The following is a 19,432-nucleotide window of genomic DNA, read 5'->3' on the forward strand; positions in this document are numbered from 1 at the left end:
CACCATTCAGTTGTCATTTACACCCTGACCTCCAGTCTACGGTGGGATTAGTCATTCACATTCTGTCCAAAATGAAGCTGATGATGTTAACGCTTTCATAATATTTTCAATAATACACTGGTTTGCTCAAGTAAATAAATTATTTTTTCTCCAGAACAAGCAAAAACTGATAATAATAATAATGCTTTCCAGCATGAAATTAATTAAGTTTACCCCTAAATACAGAAGTCAACTCAAAACTACACAGGCATTATTCAAAATTGCACTTTTTATAATAAAAATAGTTGCAAATCACACTATCGCTGAGGAGCCTGTAAAACCATCCATCAGCCACAGTGATCATGAAACATATTATTCTGGGAGAGAAAAATGAAGAATGAGCTATCAGCCAAATTCCCTTATCAAATGATATGTTGGATGTTCTGTAGTGTTAATGGCAGACTATGTGAAATGATTATTTTGAGTGTACTGAGGACCTATTTCACATTACAGTTGGATGGCCTCTCTCATGTGCAGAATGGGAATTGGCTGCTGGGCCGTGTGGCTCAAGAAAAAGCACTTTACACATTTTTTTGTCTAGCTTAAACCGAATTTCAACACAATGGTTATTTTATGAGCCATAATACAGACTGAAGAAGACACACTGGCATCAGTAAGGACAGACACCACTGGGTTTGCAGCAGGGAAGGGTGTGGTTCTCAAGCTATAACAGGAAGCACAGAGCTCGGAGCCTCAGAAACCAGCTCAACCAAATGCTTCAAGCCCCTGACTGAGTGTTGAAAGACAGTGAAAATTGTAACTGGAATAGAAATCTCTCTTAATCAGCCTCCATCTAGCCAAATCGCCATATTCTCTCCCATTTTTCATTCTAAAGGTCAATTCACTTTCTCAGCCTGGGAACCTTTTAATCATCTCACCTTCTTAAAACAGTTTCTTCGCTGGGTCTCCATGACACCACTTTCTCTTGGTTTTTCTCCGTCCTCGCTGATTGCTCTTTCTCAGTATCTTCTTCATTTCCCAGAGATTTTGACATTGTAATACCTCAAGGCTTAGTACTTAACATCTCTCTTTAAGTGATCTCATCTAGACTAGTGGCTTTATCGAAACCAAGTGAATCCCAAATTTATATTTCATACTGGAACTTTCCTCTGAACTCCAGAATAACTGCCTACTCTTCACCTCCACTTAGCCTCCAATAAGATATTTCATATCCAACATGTCCAAAACAGATCCCTGGATCTCTGCCCCAACCCTGCTCCACTCACACACAGTCTTCCCCATCTCAGTTAATGAAGCTCCAGCTTTCCAGGGGCTCAAATCAACATTTTGGAGTCATTCCTGACTCATCTCCATTTCCCATACTCCCATCCAAATCCTTTCCATCTTATCCTCAAAAATATACCTAGAATGTGATCAAGTCTCATCATTTCAACTGCTATAAGAAGGTTCTGGGACTTATCCCCAGAACCTGGGACAGGAACTAGGAGACATGCAGTAACTTAGGAGGCATGCAGAAGATAACTGCCTGATAACTGAAAGAATGTATGAATGCATGAGTGAATTACCAGCCTCAAAATTTCAAGAGCGAATTTAATTGGCAGAATCTTCCATGTGATAGCCACCCTTCATAAGATTCAACTCCACAAATTGTTTCTGAGCACTTACCTTGGGCACTTACCTGGCACACTTTTCTCAGTGTTACTGAGGTTTTGTTTACCAGTAAGAAAATGTATGTAAATACGTTTCATAACATGCATCCATTTTAGAAGTACACTTCAATAAGTTTTGACAAATATGCATGCAGGCATACCCCCATTTTACTGCACTTCACAGGTACCGTAGTTTTACAAACTGAAGGTTTGTGGCAACCCTACTTAGAGCAAGTCTATTGGTGCCATTTTTCCAATAGCATTTGGCTCCCTTAAACCAAAGGTTATTCAAGAGGAAGAACCTAACTCTTCAGATCTATGAAGACATAGAGATGCAGAGGCTGCAGAAGAAAAAGTTTCAAGCTAGCAGAGGTTGATTCATGAGGTTTACGAAACTCAACATCAGAGTGCAAGGTGAAGCAGCAAGTGCTGATTTAGAAGCAGCAACAGCTTATCCAGAAGGTCTAGCTAAGATAGTTAATGAAAGTGGCTACACTAAACAACAGATTTTTCAGTGTAGACAAAACATCCTTCTTTTGGAGGAAGATGCCAACTAGGACTTTCATAGCTAGAGAAGAGAAGTTGATGCCTCGCTTCAAAGCTTCAAAGAACAGGCTGACTCTCTTGTTAGGGATTAATGCAGCTGGTGACTTTAAGTTGAAGCCAATGTTCATTTACCTCCGAAAATCCTTGGGCCCTTAAGAATTACGCTAAATCTGCTCCACCCGTCCTCTATAAATGGAATAAAACCTAGGTGGCAGCACATCTGTTTGCACCATGGTTTACTGGATATTTTAAGCCCACTATTGAGACCTACTGCTCAGAAAAAAGATTCCTTTCAAAATATTACTGCTCATCGCCAGTGCACCTGGTCACACAAGCTCTAATGGAGATGTACAACCAGGTTAATGTTTTCATGCCTGCTAACACAACATCCATGCTGCTGCCCATGGATCAAGGAGTCCTTTCAACTTTCAAATCTTATTATTTAAGAAACGCATTTTGTGCGGCTATAGCTACTGTGGATAGCATGGCTGCCATAAATAGATAGGAATAACCTCTGATGGATCTGGGCAAAGTAAACTGAAAACATTCTGGAAAGGACTCACGATTTTAGATGTCATTAAGAACTTCATGGGAAATTTGCCTGTTCTAGAACCTGCCTTTTCTGAAATATCATATAATTGAAATCAAATAGTATGAAGCCGTTACAAATCAGCATATTTTGTTTAGTAATATGCATTTGAGGTCCCTCCATGTCTTTTAATGGCTTGAAAGATTATTTCTTTTTAGTGCTTAATAATATTACATTGTCTGAATGTAGAATGGTTTACTTATCCATTCACCTACTGTAGGACTTCTTGATTGCTTCCAAGCATTGGCAGTATGAATAAAGCTGCTGTAAAAATCCATGCATAGGTTTTAGTGTAGACATAAATTTCAGCTCCTTTGAGTAAACACCAAGGAGAGAAGTTGCTGGATTATATAGTTAGAGTATGTTTAGTTTTGTAAGAAACTGCCAAATTGTCTTCCAAAGTGACTGTACCATTTTGCATTCCCACCTGCAATAAACAAGAACTCCTGTTTCTCCACATCCCGTCAGCATTTGGTGTTGTCAATGCTCTGGATTTTAGCCATTCTAATAGCTAGCTGTGTAGTGGTATCTCATTGTATTTATTTGCACTTCCCTGATGACTTAGGATGTGGAGCACCTTTTCATATGCTTATTTGCCATCCTTACATCTTTGGTGAAGTGTCTCTTCAAGTCTTTGGCACATTTTTAATCAGATTGTTTTCTTATTGTTAAGGGTTAAGAGTTCTTCATATATTTTGGATAACAGTCCTTCATCTGACGTGTATTTTACAAATATTTTTTCCTAGTCTGTGGCTTTTCTTCTTATTTTCTAGACATTGTCTTTGAGTGAATGTTTTTAATTTTAATGAAGTCCAGCTTGCCAATTATTTCTTTGATGCATCATGCCTTTGGTATTGTATCACCATACCCAAGGTCATCTAAGTTATCTTTAGTTTTATAGTTTTGCATTTTACATATAAGTCTGTGGGTTTTGAGTTAGTTTTTGTGAGGGGTATAAGATCTGTATTGCATGTGAACATCCAAATTTTTCCAGCACCATTTGTCGAAAAGACTATCTTTGCTCCATTGTATTGCCTTGGCTTCTTTATCAAAGATCAGTTGACTGTTTTTATGTGGGTCTACTTCTGGGTTCTCTATTCTGTTCTGTTGATCTATTTGTATATTCTTCTGCCAAGACCATACTGTCTTGATTACTGTAGCTGTATAGTAAGTCTTGAAGTAGTATCAGTCCTCCAATTTTTTTCTTCTCCTTCAATATTATGTTGGCTATTCTGTGTCTTTTGCCTTAGAATTGGTTTGTCAAAATCCACAAAATAACTTGTTAAGATTTTATTGGAATTGCATTGAATCTATAGATCACATTGGGAAGAACTGACAGCTCTGCCAGATTGAGTCTTCGTATTCATTAAAATGGAGCATCTCTTCATTTATTTAGTTCTTTGATTTCATTGATCAGAGTTTTGTAAGTTTTCCTCATATAGATGTCTTTTGAATATTAGGGTTTTAATTCATGAAACCCAGTTTACCTATTTTTCAATAGAATGCTTTTTATTTCCTAGCTAGGAAATCTTTACCTATTCTAAGGCATCAAATTTTTTTATGTTTTCTATATGGGTTTTGTTTGAGCTTTTCCATTTAGGTCTATGACTTTTAGCACTTTAAATAAGCCATTCCATTGTCTTTTTGCTTGTGTCTGTTGAGAAGTCTACAGTCATTCTTATTTTTGTTTTCCCTGTATATGATGAGCATTTTTTCCTTGTCTGCCTTTTAGACCTTTCTCTTTCATCATTGGATTTCAGGATTGATATACTATGTTGTGCCTCTGTATGATTTTCATTGGATTTATCCTGCTTGGGAACTCTTGAGTTTCTTGTATGTGTGGGTTCCTTTAAAAAAAAATCAATATTGGACATTTTCAGCCATTGTTTCTTCAAATATTTTATTTAACACTTGCCCCAGGATTCAGTTATGTGTATGTTAAACTGCTTGTTATTTCTTTTCTTCTTCTTCATATGCCTAGTAAATTGTGATTAGATGTTGGGCATTTATAATTTTACATGATGGAGTGAATTATTGTTTTCTAATAAAGAGAATTGTAGGAATTTAACTTTTCTTTTTTATTTGAATGGGGTATGCAGTTAATTTGTTTGTGGATCAGTATAATTTTTTGAGGTTTAGGCTAGATTGGGATTGACCTTTATTCTTGGGCGATGTTAACCCTCCTCCTAAGGCATGGCCTTTTCGGGGTTATCTGCTGAATGCCTTGATCATTCAGTGAAATCTCTTACTCTGTTAGGCTGAATGTCTCCCAATTTTGTGTGGGCTCCAGGGATTGTTCAGATCATAAATTCTCTCAAGAGTTGGTATTTCCCTAATAGTTGTTTTTAAATCAGCCTCATGGAATCTTACTCTTCGCAAGCATAGCTTAGTATTCATCCAAAGACTCTCGTGGACCCCTATATCAGTTTCTAAAAACACTCCATCTTTGTAGTTTCCTCCACTCCAGTACTTTGCTGCACAAAATCTGACTACTTTAGCCTCCTTGAACTCTGCTCTCTGTCTTCTCAGCTCAGTGAGTCCACTTTGCTCTGATTGGAATCTCCCACTTTGAGCTGGTGTCCAGGAAGTTCCTCCAGGCATATAGCTAGCGTGATTAAAGATCTCACCTCATTTGTTTTCCTTTTCTTTTTGTTTGTTACAGTCTTGCACTACCCATTGTCCAACCTTTGCAAATCATTGTTTTGTACATTTTGTCCAATCTTGTAATTATCTATGGTAAAAGAGAAAATCTGGTACCAGTTGCTCCATCATGGCTGGAAGTAGAAATCCCTCAGCTTATAATTTTTTTAAATGGACTTTGCTACTTGCCTTACAAAGCTGGTTATGAAATGCACATAGTGAGACAGCCTCTGGCTTTGCCTGCCCCTCTGTAAGTTTCCTCAGATAATTTCTAATTATTTGATCCCCAAAACATCTTAGGTATAAAACAGAAAAATTTGGTACAAATTATTAGTTCAGTATTTTTCTCTTTCTTTTGCTTCTTCTCTCTCTTTTGTCCCTCTTTCATCATAGCTCTCAGTATACAAGCTGTGATCCCTGGGTCTGTTGAATTTTACATCCCTACTTTATTTGCAGGCTCTTCCTGCTCAGTGACATCTGGTAAATCTTGTTATTCCATTCTTTAAGTACCCTATAGTTGGATCCCATTAAAACTTCTCAAGAGCTCATGTCTTGAAAGGAATTCAGAGTGACTGGAAAATGGGCCAAATGGGTATGCAACAGGGTTAGAAACCTCAGAGAAGCTATCAGATCTGTAAAGCCTTACTTGTGATAGGAAGAGTAAATTTGATCTAGAATTGTGCTATCCAATACAATAGGCACTAGCAACATGTGACCATTGATCACTTGAAATGCACCACATGTTGAAATAATATCTTGGATATTTTAGATTAAATAAGTTATTAAAATGTATTTCACCTATTTCTTTTACTTTTTAAATTATGACTTACAATATATTCCTATTAAGCAGTGCTGATCTAGAAAGTACAGAGCAAGGAAAGAAGGCAGTGATTTTAAGCAATAGCATAGGCAGTCTGCATTTTAAACCAGACTGTCAGGCACTGTGTAGAGGATAGAAATTGTCCTTCTGAAGGCAAGAAAAGCAATTAGAAGACTACTGTGATGGCCCAGGAAAGTCATGATTATCATATTTAATATGACAAAAGTTGTATTTCTATTTGACAGAATTGCCACTTGCTGCATTTGTAGTAGGGGAGCAAAATACAAATAAAACAATTATCCAAAAAAGTATGTGTGTGACTTTATTTTGGAAGGCAGATACCCAGTCTTATATAGTCTTATATACATGTATTTACATACACATATTAACACTTCCTGCTGCACCCATTCTTGACCATTTTTTAGATCAACTCTAGACTAACACATGGAGAACATGGCCTTTTGTAGATTTACACCAAAAAAGTCTTCTGGGACTGGAGGAGAGGATTTGGCCCTCCAGACTTACCAACAGCATGACCCTGGAAAGATTGCTTTAACTCTCTAAGTCTCACGGTCTTCTTAAGAAAAATAGCTAAAGCTTCCATAGGTTCTCCAGGTAGTTAAATGCAAAAACTTTAGAAGTATGTAAAACTGAATAATTAATGCTATAAAATTTTAAGTATGCTTATTATTCTTTTTCACAAAGTAAACCATCTTCATGCATAACAGAATAGGGTTGACTATAATTTCAATCCCTGGATCTGGGTGAATTTAACCCCCTCGCATTTGGAAGGACAGTTGCTCTGGAAGGTGTGAGGGAACAATAGCTCCCAGGTTATTGCAATCTCCTTCTGCTCAGGGAGGTTGGGCATCCTTGGTCAAGCATGTTCTCCCTCCCATTGATGGCCCTGGCAGTGGACTGAGCTGGATAAGAGAGGACAGGACAGACGCTGTGAAGGTTAAGTAAATGAGACCCCACTTGGCTAATACGCTGGTTATCTGGCCACACAGGTGTCCCAGGGTCTTTCTTTCCCTCACCTGGAATTTAGTATCACAAGGTTGCCAGAACAGAGCCTAAACATATGTCAATATTTAACTCCGCTACAAACATAGCTACTAGATTAGAAACTTCTGTCTTTTTATTTTTATATGTCCAAGTCTTCAGAGTCAAAACTGAGTCAATGTAATGTAATGCTCTACTGAATCCAGGAAATGTAGAATTATTTTTCAATGAAAGCCCATTTTCAATGCTATGAGATACCTGGGGAAGGACTGCCATGGCTCATGGCTCTGTCACCCTTTGCAGGGTCCACCTTCTAGCCCACAATCCTGAGATGTGAGGAGTAACAAAAGCTGGAGAGCAAAGTTTTGGTGGTAGCACCAATCCACCTACCTATGTTGAGAGTTTCCTATATACTCAGCCCACTGAACCGCTCTAACTACACGTAAGTTGCATGTTGGAGGTCCAGGTAACATTGGGTGAATTTTGACTAAAGCCTGAGGTATGTTATGACTTCAACTTCTTGTGAAACAATGGTCACTGAATTGAAAAAATGCCCATTAAAATTAAAATTATACGAAAATGGAGTGGAGAATTGAGCAATTACTTTTTATAATTTGGGAAATGGCAGGAAAGGGGATTTTTTAAATCTGTCAAAGTATTAATGTTTTGCATACTGTCTGCATTCAAATCTCATGGTAAAATTTGCAGCCCAGGATTCAGTCTTTGATTCCTAAACTGTTCTTGGAAGTAGGAGAAATCATTGTACAGTAAAATATCTCTGTTGGTTAAGGTAATGCTAATTGCTATCACCTTAAAATATCAGTGACTTAAAACAATAGGAATTTTTTGCTTATGACAAGGTCAAAATGGCCGTCTGTGATCGTAGAGAGGCTTTCTTCTAAGCAGGGAAACCAGACTCCTTCCATCTTGTGTCTCTGCTAGTTTCAACACATGGTCTTCAGAGTCATTGTACTTGTCTGCATCAAGCCATGGAAAGCAAGGCAAGTGGAAGATCTTGTGTGGGTTTTTATGAAGAGGACTTGAACTGGCAAACATTTGTGTACTTACATCTCATTGGCCAGAAGTTGATCATGTGGGCTATCTCCCTGCAAAGGAGATTGGGTAACAAGAGTTTAGTTCTATTCCCTGCAGGAAGAGGCCAGCAATCTCTGCTCCATACCCTGTAACAGACATTCCTAGATAGCACGTCAGTGATCTGAATGAAACAACATGGTTCATAAAATTTTACAACCCAGCTAAGGAGTCTAGCAAGATTGGATTTAGGGGAAGTCATTCATCCAACGTTGATGCGATAGACTGCTGTTTATGTACAATTCCTTTCTTAGTTTTCGTGACAGTTTGGGAGATTGACTCTTTCCAAAACCCTCTAAAATTTGAACCTATTTCATTTTATAAAATAATCCCCCATGGACTCTAGTCTCTGTTTCAGAACTTAGTGACTTTTGGTGTATTGAACAAAGGTCATCCTAATTGTGGATTAACCTTTGTACTGTCTAAAATGTCAACTGATAAATTTTGCATGAATTATTTGGTTATTCACACCGAATGTGTTTTACTTTATAGTCACCTCCAGAGAGAGCATTAGCTCCTCCTTTTTCCTTTTCTTTCTTTTTTTGGTATGTTTATTTGCTTGTTTTGAGTTTAAAAATCTTCAGAAAATCACAGTTCTTTACTGCGAGATTGTGTAGGCAGCTGTTACTGCGGCAATTATGCAAAAGCAATTGCTTTTTATACTCATTCTCTCATTTGTTTGTTTATTCATTCAAGAAGAATGCGTTAAGGGCCTGCTATGTGCCAACTGGATGGGGTGCTGAGGTGTGTGACAAGGCCCAGAGATTTCCAGCCTTCTCCGAGTTTGTGATCAACCTGATGAGTGCTGAGAACAGTCTCTAAGGAGTGAATTCAGTTCTGAGACATGAAGGATTCGGTAAGAATTTACCACAGCTCCCATCCATGTAATCCCTTCCTTATGCCTTCTGTCCTGATTTTAACATCTCCCTTGCCCACCTTTCTTGAATTTTCTTCATACACAAATACTTCTGTTGCTTTCTTTCTGTGCCTGTAAATTTTTATGAGTTCTCATTGCTTTGAGTGGTGCTTACGTGGGGATCACCAGTTGTGGGTTCTGTTCCTTGTGGGTTTTGTCCAGCAAAGGTCCCACCATGGAAGGCTGAAATTACTCAAGACTTTATCAAGTCAAGACAGTGAAAGGGAGACAGAGACCAATTCCCGAAGCTTCTCCAAAGCTCTTGTATTTATTGAGAAGAGTTAAGCAAAGAATCAAAGTAAAATATGTCATAGGAATGAGTAAGGGACATGGTAACAGCAGGGACGCAGGTCAGGAGTTTCAGTTGGTGAAAAACAGAAACACTGTCATCTTAATTTATACGTAGAAGGTTACAATATTGATAGTACCAACGGTTATTTTAAACCTCAATCATGGGCAAGGTTACAGTGTGGCAAACAACTGATAATGAAAATAGACCACCACAGGGTCTCCATACAATGATCAGAAATCGTCTAAGCATGTAAAGCAGCCCAAGTGTTCCCATCTAAGGGCTAAGTCACTGTCTTCTGTGAGCACGAGCAGCCTGTTCTATCCACCTGTGCCTTGTAAGCAAAGCATGTCCTGCCAGTTAAGGCAAGGGACAAAGTATGATTTTCCATAAGCAAAGCAGCTCTGAATGTATGACCTCAGTCTAAGCAAAGCAAGCAACGCATGTCTGTGCTTCCTACAGCAAGGAGACAGGTTGCAGCTGATTCCTGCTAGCAAAGCAGCTTCAAGGTAACTGAGCTAAGTTTCATAGATAATGTGATGACTGGTATTGAGAGTTCAGTCGGTGCCCTTAGACAATTTGCTGTGAGATAGCAGTATAAAGACAAATAGAGAAAGCATTGGTTTTGATTATACATTTCTTATGTGCTTACAGAAAGGTGAGAATATGATTTGGTAAAAGCAATACAATATCAAAGTTTGTTAACCCAGGTTTGTGCTCCCATAATCCCCCTTTTTTGTTTGAAATGGAGTCCAAAGGTTTTGACTGAAGCAGAGTCATCATCAGATGTTGTTGCTTGGACGCAGCTTGCAGGGAACAGATCATTTTGCAGATTATGAGAAAAACAATAAAGATGAGGACACAGAGCGCTCCAATTACCCAAGTGCAGAGGTCAAGGCCGTGACACCAATTAGATGGATTTAGCAATATTAAATTGTCATATAAATCTGGTCCCATATTGGTTTGAGGTTTTTTTTGTTTGTTTTTTTGTTTTTGGTTTTCTTTTGAATATACAGAAGCTGCTGATGGAGCTGCCTTAAAAGAGCATCAGTATTTAAGTGGAGACTGGAGGAAAATACACCTTGAAGGTGTTTTTTAATATAATTTTAGGAGTATTGAGAATGATTATAAGGAAAGGGCGTGACACATATTTTGTCATGTTGCCAGTCGCATTGTCGCGGTTATTGATTGACCAAATCTTGCTATGACCAAGCCATTCCAAGGCAGCTTTTAAGGCTTGAAGCCTATGTGTAATATAATTATTGATTAGGGTTTGAGCAATCATAGTGTGACTAACATTGGCTATGACACGGTTTACAACTTGAGCTGTGTCAGTAGATTTGGTTAAAGAAACAGTAGCCACAGTAGCTGTGGCAAGGATAATTACGGCAGAAATAATAAAGGCCATAAGCCATCCAATAAATTGTTTAGGTCTCCATTTTGAAATTGTTTGACAGGAAGGTGTAGGGACTTTGGAAAAACAGATACGAGGAGAAGATGAGATAAAAGAAACAGGTTTATTAAGAGAGAGCCAGTCACGGTGTAGGGTTAAGTGACCTTGTGGAGGAAGCCAGATTCCTCCGGTCCTTTTGAATATCATTAGTATTAGCAGAGGGGTTAGCATCCCACCGAGTGACTGGCCTGAAAACCGGAGGATCAATAACGTGAGCCTAACAGATATGAGTTTGAACAGGAGGAAAAAGAAGCAGAAGAGAAAGAGTGGCAATACCTTAGCTGAATTATGAGTAGCTACAGCCAGGTATGCCAGAAACCTGGTTTTCACCGTTCCCGCTGTATCACTTCCGCGTCCTGGATGCTGAGTTGTTTTAGTTGTCCCCAGGTGGCATCAGGGGCATTTCGAGTCATTGGACAGGTTTTCAGTGGACAGGTCTCCGTTGGTGGGTCCTGAAGGAAGAGACTAGCCATCTCCAGAGCGGAATCGTACATCCGCGGGTGCGGGAAGAACAGAAAGTATTTTTAATTTATGAAAAGGCTTGACATGACAAGCAGGCAACCAAAAAGGGCCTGTGGGTAAAAGAAACTTTATAATCTGATATTAAAGGCAGATTAACAAGTTAAGAAAACTTTGTCCTCTTAACAGAGAGAAAGCCAATTTTAGTCTTGTATCAGCTTACTTTTAAGATTCATTTACTTTGACTAAATTGATTTTAAACTTAGCCGATCCTGACCATGTAAAAACTCTTTTTTGGGGGTTCCTCTTCCACAAACCTTCCACAACTTTCTATATCCATATTATTTTGTCCCTTATTTTTTCCTTCTATTCAGAAGTAACCAGCTTTAGGACAAAGTCACTCTTTTTCAATCAACAAAATATAATTTCATCCCTTATACCTTCCTTTACACATTCATCTTACCTTACTGAGATTTTTTTTTTAATAGTAGAGAATATTATGGTGGCACCAAACATTTATTAATATTTTTCAATACCTTTAGTTTTTTTTGTAAGAGGAAGTCAATGTTCGGTAATTAATGTTTCAAGTTTATTTTATCTGAAAATGACATAGCTATTTAATAAATTTCCATCATTTAACTTAATTTAGCACAACTCTAGACTTTTAAAACACCAAATATTTGTAGATTATTTTAATCATACATTTTTAAATATACTTATTTTAAAGCATTTATTCAAAAGCTCTTACCTCATTTGTGTTTAATTTATTTATAAGAATTGTATTACACTAATTATTTTTTTTTTACAAATTTGCAATAGATATAACAAGACCTTATTTGACCTTTCTTAAACCTAGGTAACGGCATTATACTTAATATTGACCTTTCTTAAAACATTTTTGTATGGCAGAGTTTTTTTTCATAATTTTAAATCTATTGTTCCATGATCAAGAAACCATGGACAAAATTCATGCACGATCTGAAGCAGCTTTATCAATTGATCCTCGGACACCATACAATGAGTTGCCTTTAGCAGCTGCTGCAATGTTCTAGGATAAAGAAGCTGTTCCTTCGTCATTTGTTGACCCATATTACAAAAAGAAAGAAAAGAAGAGCTCTCACTGAAATGTAGACACTCTGGCAAGTGTCCCGAGCGGGCATTGCTATCCACTTACCAGGACGAAGTTTTCTTTGAAGTCCGTGGATGAAGTTTTTCTCCTTCTGAGCACGCCGGTCCTGCCGCTGCTAACAATCACGTCGGTTTTGCTGCTGACTGTCACATAGGGGTCCCCAGTTGTGGGTCTTCATCACCGCGAGCGGTGATCACGTCAGAGTCACCTGTTGTGGATTCTGTTCGTTGTGGGTTTTGTCCAGCAAAAGTCCCACCAAGGAAGAATGAAATTACTCAAGATTTTATCAAGTCAAGACAGTGAAGGGAAGCCAGAGACCAACTCCCCAAGCTCCTCCAAAGCTCTTGTATTTATTGAGAAGAGTTAAGCAAAGAATCAAAGTGAAATATGTCGTAGGAATGAGTAAGGGGCTTGGTGTACACGCAGGGGTGCGGGTCAGTAGTTTCAGTTGGTGAAAAACAGAAACATTATCTTGATTTCTGCTTAGAGAGAAGGTTACAATATTGATAGTACAAACGGTTATTTTAAACCTCAGACAATCATGAGCAAGGTTACAGTGTGGCAAACAACTGATAATGAAAACCAGACCGCCACAGGGTCTCCATACAATGATCAGAAATCGTCTAAGCATGTAAAGCAGCCCAAGTGTTCCCATCTAAGGGCTAAGTCACTGTCTTCTGTGAGCACGAGCAGCCTGTTCTATCCACCTGTGCCTTGTAAGCAAAGCATGTCCTGCCAGTTAAGGCAAGGGACAAAGTATGATTTTCCATAAGCAAAGCAGCTCTGAATGTATGACCTCAGTCTAAGCAAAGCAAGCAACGCATGTCTGTGCTTCTTACAGCAAGGAGACAGGTTGCAGCTGATTCCTGCTGGCAAAGCAGCTTCAAGGTAACTGAGCTAAGTTTCATAGATAATGTGATGACTGGTATTGAGAGTTCAGTCGGTGCCCTTAGACAATTTGCTGTGAGATAGCAGTATAAAGACAAATAGAGAAAGCATTGGTTTTGATTATACATTTCTTATGTGCTTACAGAAAGGTGAGAATATGATTTGGTAAAAGCAATACAATATCAAAGTTTGTTAACCCAGGTTTGTGCTCCCATAATCCCCCTTTTTTGTTTGAAATGGAGTCCAAAGGTTTTGACTGAAGCAGAGTCATCATCAGATGTTGTTGCTTGGACGCAGCTTGCAGGGAACAGATCATTTTGCAGATTATGAGAAAAACAATAAAGATGAGGACACAGAGCGCTCCAATTACCCAAGTGCAGAGGTCAAGGCCGTGACACCAATTAGATGGATTTAGCAATATTAAATTGTCATATAAATCTGGTCCCATATTGGTTTGAGGTTTTTTTTGTTTGTTTTTTTGTTTTTGGTTTTCTTTTGAATATACAGAAGCTGCTGATGGAGCTGCCTTAAAAGAGCATCAGTATTTAAGTGGAGACTGGAGGAAAATACACCTTGAAGGTGTTTTTTAATATAATTTTAGGAGTATTGAGAATGATTATAAGGAAAGGGCGTGACACATATTTTGTCATGTTGCCAGTCGCATTGTCGCGGTTATTGATTGACCAAATCTTGCTATGACCAAGCCATTCCAAGGCAGCTTTTAAGGCTTGAAGCCTATGTGTAATATAATTATTGATTAGGGTTTGAGCAATCATAGTGTGACTAACATTGGCTATGACACGGTTTACAACTTGAGCTGTGTCAGTAGATTTGGTTAAAGAAACAGTAGCCACAGTAGCTGTGGCAAGGATAATTACGGCAGAAATAATAAAGGCCATAAGCCATCCAATAAATTGTTTAGGTCTCCATTTTGAAATTGTTTGACAGGAAGGTGTAGGGACTTTGGAAAAACAGATACGAGGAGAAGATGAGATAAAAGAAACAGGTTTATTAAGAGAGAGCCAGTCACGGTGTAGGGTTAAGTGACCTTGTGGAGGAAGCCAGATTCCTCCGGTCCTTTTGAATATCATTAGTATTAGCAGAGGGGTTAGCATCCCACCGAGTGACTGGCCTGAAAACCGGAGGATCAATAACGTGAGCCTAACAGATATGAGTTTGAACAGGAGGAAAAAGAAGCAGAAGAGAAAGAGTGGCAATACCTTAGCTGAATTATGAGTAGCTACAGCCAGGTATGCCAGAAACCTGGTTTTCACCGTTCCCGCTGTATCACTTCCGCGTCCTGGATGCTGAGTTGTTTTAGTTGTCCCCAGGTGGCATCAGGGGCATTTCGAGTCATTGGACAGGTTTTCAGTGGACAGGTCTCCGTTGGTGGGTCCTGAAGGAAGAGACTAGCCATCTCCAGAGCGGAATCGTACATCCGCGGGTGCGGGAAGAACAGAAAGTATTTTTAATTTATGAAAAGGCTTGACATGACAAGCAGGCAACCAAAAAGGGCCTGTGGGTAAAAGAAACTTTATAATCTGATATTAAAGGCAGATTAACAAGTTAAGAAAACTTTGTCCTCTTAACAGAGAGAAAGCCAATTTTAGTCTTGTATCAGCTTACTTTTAAGATTCATTTACTTTGACTAAATTGATTTTAAACTTAGCCGATCCTGACCATGTAAAAACTCTTTTTTGGGGGTTCCTCTTCCACAAACCTTCCACAACTTTCTATATCCATATTATTTTGTCCCTTATTTTTTCCTTCTATTCAGAAGTAACCAGCTTTAGGACAAAGTCACTCTTTTTCAATCAACAAAATATAATTTCATCCCTTATACCTTCCTTTACACATTCATCTTACCTTACTGAGATTTTTTTTTTAATAGTAGAGAATATTATGGTGGCACCAAACATTTATTAATATTTTTCAATACCTTTAGTTTTTTTTGTAAGAGGAAGTCAATGTTCGGTAATTAATGTTTCAAGTTTATTTTATCTGAAAATGACATAGCTATTTAATAAATTTCCATCATTTAACTTAATTTAGCACAACTCTAGACTTTTAAAACACCAAATATTTGTAGATTATTTTAATCATACATTTTTAAATATACTTATTTTAAAGCATTTATTCAAAAGCTCTTACCTCATTTGTGTTTAATTTATTTATAAGAATTGTATTACACTAATTATTTTTTTTTTACAAATTTGCAATAGATATAACAAGACCTTATTTGACCTTTCTTAAACCTAGGTAACGGCATTATACTTAATATTGACCTTTCTTAAAACATTTTTGTATGGCAGAGTTTTTTTTCATAATTTTAAATCTATTGTTCCATGATCAAGAAACCATGGACAAAATTCATGCACGATCTGAAGCAGCTTTATCAATTGATCCTCGGACACCATACAATGAGTTGCCTTTAGCAGCTGCTGCAATGTTCTAGGATAAAGAAGCTGTTCCTTCGTCATTTGTTGACCCATATTACAAAAAGAAAGAAAAGAAGAGCTCTCACTGAAATGTAGACACGCTGGCAAGTGTCCCGAGCGGGCATTGCTATCCACTTACCAGGACGAAGTTTTCTTTGAAGTCCGTGGATGAAGTTTTTCTCCTTCTGAGCACGCCGGTCCTGCCGCTGCTAACAATCACGTCGGTTTTGCTGCTGACTGTCACATAGGGGTCCCCAGTTGTGGGTCTTCATCACCGCGAGCGGTGATCACGTCAGAGTCACCTGTTGTGGATTCTGTTCGTTGTGGGTTTTGTCCAGCAAAAGTCCCACCAAGGAAGAATGAAATTACTCAAGACTTTATCAAGTCAAGACAGTGAAGGGAAGCCAGAGACCAACTCCCCAAGCTCCTCCAAAGCTCTTGTATTTATTGAGAAGAGTTAAGCAAAGAATCAAAGTGAAATATGTCGTAGGAATGAGTAAGGGGCTTGGTGTACACGCAGGGGTGCGGGTCAGTAGTTTCAGTTGGTGAAAAACAGAAACATTATCTTGATTTCTGCTTAGAGAGAAGGTTACAATATTGATAGTACAAACGGTTATTTTAAACCTCAGACAATCATGAGCAAGGTTACAGTGTGGCAAACAACTGATAATGAAAACCAGACCGCCACAGGGTCTCCATACAATGATCAGAAATCGTCTAAGCATGTAAAGCAGCCCAAGTGTTCCCATCTAAGGGCTAAGTCACTGTCTTCTGTGAGCACGAGCAGCCTGTTCTATCCACCTGTGCCTTGTAAGCAAAGCATGTCCTGCCAGTTAAGGCAAGGGACAAAGTATGATTTTCCATAAGCAAAGCAGCTCTGAATGTATGACCTCAGTCTAAGCAAAGCAAGCAACGCATGTCTGTGCTTCTTACAGCAAGGAGACAGGTTGCAGCTGATTCCTGCTGGCAAAGCAGCTTCAAGGTAACTGAGCTAAGTTTCATAGATAATGTGATGACTGGTATTGAGAGTTCAGTCGGTGCCCTTAGACAATTTGCTGTGAGATAGCAGTATAAAGACAAATAGAGAAAGCATTGGTTTTGATTATACATTTCTTATGTGCTTACAGAAAGGTGAGAATATGATTTGGTAAAAGCAATACAATATCAAAGTTTGTTAACCCAGGTTTGTGCTCCCATAATCCCCCTTTTTTGTTTGAAATGGAGTCCAAAGGTTTTGACTGAAGCAGAGTCATCAGATGTTGTTGCTTGGACGCAGCTTGCAGGGAACAGATCATTTTGCAGATTATGAGAAAAACAATAAAGATGAGGACACAGAGCGCTCCAATTACCCAAGTGCAGAGGTCAAGGCCGTGACACCAATTAGATGGATTTAGCAATATTAAATTGTCATATAAATCTGGTCCCATATTGGTTTGAGGTTTTTTTTGTTTGTTTTTTTGTTTTTGGTTTTCTTTTGAATATACAGAAGCTGCTGATGGAGCTGCCTTAAAAGAGCATCAGTATTTAAGTGGAGACTGGAGGAAAATACACCTTGAAGGTGTTTTTTAATATAATTTTAGGAGTATTGAGAATGATTATAAGGAAAGGGCGTGACACATATTTTGTCATGTTGTCAGTCGCATTGTCGCGGTTATTGATTGACCAAATCTTGCTATGACCAAGCCATTCCAAGGCAGCTTTTAAGGCTTGAAGCCTATGTGTAATATAATTATTGATTAGGGTTTGAGCAATCATAGTGTGACTAACATTGGCTATGACACGGTTTACAACTTGAGCTGTGTCAGTAGATTTGGTTAAAGAAACAGTAGCCACAGTAGCTGTGGCAAGGATAATTACGGCAGAAATAATAAAGGCCATAAGCCATCCAATAAATTGTTTAGGTCTCCATTTTGAAATTGTTTGACAGGAAGGTGTAGGGACTTTGGAAAAACAGATACGAGGAGAAGATGAGATAAAAGAAACAGGTTTATTAAGAGAGAGCCAGTCACGGTGTAGGGTTAAGTGACCTTGTGGAGGAAGCCAGATTCCTCCGGTCCTTTTGAATATCATTAGTATTAGCAGAGGGGTTAGCATCCCACCGAGTGACTGGCCTGAAAACCGGAGGATCAATAACGTGAGCCTAACAGATATGAGTTTGAACAGGAGGAAAAAGAAGCAGAAGAGAAAGAGTGGCAATACCTTAGCTGAATTATGAGTAGCTACAGCCAGGTATGCCAGAAACCTGGTTTTCACCGTTCCCGCTGTATCACTTCCGCGTCCTGGATGCTGAGTTGTTTTAGTTGTCCCCAGGTGGCATCAGGGGCATTTCGAGTCATTGGACAGGTTTTCAGTGGACAGGTCTCCGTTGGTGGGTCCTGAAGGAAGAGACTAGCCATCTCCAGAGCGGAATCGTACATCCGCGGGTGCGGGAAGAACAGAAAGTATTTTTAATTTATGAAAAGGCTTGACATGACAAGCAGGCAACCAAAAAGGGCCTGTGGGTAAAAGAAACTTTATAATCTGATATTAAAGGCAGATTAACAAGTTAAGAAAACTTTGTCCTCTTAACAGAGAGAAAGCCAATTTTAGTCTTGTATCAGCTTACTTTTAAGATTCATTTACTTTGACTAAATTGATTTTAAACTTAGCCGATCCTGACCATGTAAAAACTCTTTTTTGGGGGTTCCTCTTCCACAAACCTTCCACAACTTTCTATATCCATATTATTTTGTCCCTTATTTTTTCCTTCTATTCAGAAGTAACCAGCTTTAGGACAAAGTCACTCTTTTTCAATCAACAAAATATAATTTCATCCCTTATACCTTCCTTTACACATTCATCTTACCTTACTGAGATTTTTTTTTTAATAGTAGAGAATATTATGGTGGCACCAAACATTTATTAATATTTTTCAATACCTTTAGTTTTTTTTGTAAGAGGAAGTCAATGTTCGGTAATTAATGTTTCAAGTTTATTTTATCTGAAAATGACATAGCTATTTAATAAATTTCCATCATTTAACTTAATTTAGCACAACTCTAGACTTTTAAAACACCAAATATTTGTAGATTATTTTAATCATACATTTTTAAATATACTTATTTTAAAGCATTTATTCAAAAGCTCTTACCTCATTTGTGTTTAATTTATTTATAAGAATTGTATTACACTAATTATTTTTTTTTTACAAATTTGCAATAGATATAACAAGACCTTATTTGACCTTTCTTAAACCTAGGTAACGGCATTATACTTAATATTGACCTTTCTTAAAACATTTTTGTATGGCAGAGTTTTTTTTCATAATTTTAAATCTATTGTTCCATGATCAAGAAACCATGGACAAAATTCATGCACGATCTGAAGCAGCTTTATCAATTGATCCTCGGACACCATACAATGAGTTGCCTTTAGCAGCTGCTGCAATGTTCTAGGATAAAGAAGCTGTTCCTTCGTCATTTGTTGACCCATATTACAAAAAGAAAGAAAAGAAGAGCTCTCACTGAAATGTAGACACGCTGG

General features: G+C 38.2%; 1 protein-coding gene across 2 annotated transcripts in view; it reads left to right on the forward strand.

Moving 5' to 3' along the window:
• The window catches only part of PNLIP (pancreatic lipase), a 58,451-nt gene that overhangs the window by 19,672 nt on the left and 19,347 nt on the right, over nucleotides 1-19,432 (forward strand). Inside the window, exons 6-7 of one of the 2 annotated variants that reach the window (XM_072972362.1) lie at nucleotides 7,550-7,688; nucleotides 9,035-9,194. In XM_072972362.1, the coding sequence (XP_072828463.1) occupies nucleotides 9,183-9,194 (12 nt within the window). In that variant the 5' untranslated portion in view covers nucleotides 7,550-7,688; nucleotides 9,035-9,182. Of the gene's footprint in view, nucleotides 1-7,549; nucleotides 7,689-8,558; nucleotides 8,575-9,034; nucleotides 9,195-19,432 lie in introns of those variants that run through there. The other variant, XM_072972363.1, reaches the window with a different exon arrangement.

This window comes from Vicugna pacos, chromosome 11, assembly GCF_048564905.1.
Source record: "Vicugna pacos chromosome 11, VicPac4, whole genome shotgun sequence".
In the NCBI taxonomy this organism is placed as follows: Eukaryota; Metazoa; Chordata; class Mammalia; order Artiodactyla; family Camelidae; genus Vicugna; species Vicugna pacos.